The sequence below is a fragment of the Sinocyclocheilus anshuiensis genome, unplaced genomic scaffold (genome assembly GCF_001515605.1).
Source record: "Sinocyclocheilus anshuiensis isolate Anshui unplaced genomic scaffold, SAMN03320099.WGS_v1.1 scaffold1753, whole genome shotgun sequence".
NCBI classification, from domain to species: domain Eukaryota; kingdom Metazoa; phylum Chordata; class Actinopteri; order Cypriniformes; family Cyprinidae; genus Sinocyclocheilus; species Sinocyclocheilus anshuiensis.
In genome coordinates, this window is record NW_015541398.1 from 391,436 (window position 1) to 393,672 (window position 2,237).

A 2,237-nucleotide genomic window follows, 5' to 3' on the forward strand; every position below is an offset into this window, starting at 1 on the left:
GTAACCAGGAAGAGATAACCTCTTGAACTCCTGCAGCGAGGAAGCAGGGACGTGTTATTAAACAGCGGGGCAGAACATAATCTCGTTCCTGACCTTTCCTGGAGAGTTTTATAACCAATAATAGAGGTCATCGCATGAGTTCAAACCTCTTGAAACTTTTCCAGCGACTGCTCGGGACCAAATACGAACAGCAGGGGAACGAGCTCACAGTGGCACTGCGGGCGGCCGCTGGAGCGACACACGTGCTCCGACACTTTCTGCAGCGTCGAGAAGCTGATAACAGACGAGTGCCGCAGAGCAGAGACTATCTCATCCTCCAACAGCCAACGGATCTGAAATGGGTTGGAGACAGGGTTACTATATTATACAGTATACAGGTGCATCTCAATAAATTAGAATGTCGTGGAAAAGTTAATTTATTTACTTCAGTCTGTGTGCATTGAATTTATTTAATACACGAGTTTCACAATTTGAGTTGAATTACTGAAATAAATGAACTTTTCCATGACATTCTAATTTATTGAGATGCACCTGTACATAATGTATGTATTATACTGTATATTACATCAAAAACTTAACTAAAACCATAAGACATTTTTGTGAAATAAAAGTAACAAAATTATAAAATAAATGTTAACTGAAATAAAATAAAATATTAAAAAATATTTTATTTCAATTAGTTAACATTTCAAATTTGTATTTAAAATACTAAAATAAAAAAACTGAAATAAAAATTACATTGACATATTAGAAAAAAATTATAAAAACAAAAAACAAAACAAAATGAGACATTTTTGTTAAATAAATGCAATAAAAATATAAAATAAATGTTAACTGAAATAAAATTAAATATTAAAAAATATTTTATTTCAATTAGTTAACATTTCGCATTTTTATTTAAAGTACTAAAATAATTAAAACTGAAATAAAAATTAATAAAAAATGATATTGACATATTAGAAAAAAATTATAAAAACAAAAGAAAACAAAAAAATGAGACATTTTTGTTAAATAAATGCAGTAAAAATATAAAATAAATGTTAACTGAAATAAAATTCAATATTAAAAAATATTTTATTTCAATTAGTTAACATTTCAAATTTTTATTTAAAGTACTAAAATAATTAAAACTGAAATAACAATTAATAAAAATTATATTGACATTAGAGAAAAATTATAAAAACAAAAAAAACAAAACAACATTAGACATTTTTGTTAAATAAATGCAATAAAATTATAAAATAAATGTTAACTGAAATAAAATAAAATATTAAAAAACATTTTATTTAAATTAGTTAACATTTCAAATTTTTATTTAAAGTACTAAAATAATTGAAACTGAAGTAAAAATTAATAAAAATTATATTGACATTAGAAAAAAAATTATAAAAACAAAAAACAAAACAAAATGAGACATTTTTGTTAAATAAATGCAATAAAAATATAAAATGTTAACTGAAATAAAATAAAATATATATTTTTTTATTATTTAAATTAGTTAACATTTCACATTTTTATTTAATGTACTAAAATAATTAAAACTGAAATAAAAATTAATAAAAATGATATTGACATATTAGGAAAAAAATATATAAAAACAAAACAAAATGAGACATTTTTGTTAAATAAACGCAATAAAAATGATCAAATAAATGTTAACTGAAATAAAATAAAATATTACAAAATATTTTATTTAAATTAGTTAACATTTAAAATTTTTATTTAAAGTACTGAAATAATTAAAACTGAAATAAAAATTTATAAATATAATATTGACATTAGAAAAAACAATATAAAAACAAAAGAAAATGAGACGTTGCTCAATGTTAGTTAATGTTAGCAATGCATTACTAATGGGACTTATTGTAAAGTTTTACCAATAATTGTTTGAGAATATTGAAAATTATTATTATTTAAAATTACAATGTCATTAAATATTATTATTATTATTAAATAAAAAATAAAATCACTTTAATTTTCATTGAAATCTTTGCACTCTCACCTCATCCATGGTGGCTAAAACAGCCATTTTGTGTGGAATAGGAAGTTTGGACAGGGGATCTCCAGACATACTGCAGAAGACGACAAAATAAGTTCATCCTCAAGATATTTGGCAACAGATGATGTCTGCTGAGCTCCGAACGCTCACCTTTCCACACCGACCCCACGCAGGCCGTCCAGATTAGCCATGATCTCCTCGTCAGAGCGATAGGACGAGGGCTGTCCAGGAGAGCGGT

The 2,237-nt window shown here is 25.1% G+C and overlaps 1 protein-coding gene across 1 annotated transcript in view; it reads right to left on the minus strand.

Moving 5' to 3' along the window:
• Nucleotides 1–2,237, minus strand: part of LOC107690821 (protein SZT2-like) — a 107,928-nt gene that overhangs the window by 70,364 nt on the left and 35,327 nt on the right. The window contains exons 36-39 of the mRNA XM_016489241.1: nt 2,150–2,237; nt 2,003–2,072; nt 147–332; nt 6–30 (exon numbers count right to left, since the gene is read on the minus strand). Of these exons, the coding sequence (XP_016344727.1) occupies nt 6–30; nt 147–332; nt 2,003–2,072; nt 2,150–2,237 (369 nt within the window). The remainder of the gene's footprint in view (nt 1–5; nt 31–146; nt 333–2,002; nt 2,073–2,149) is intronic.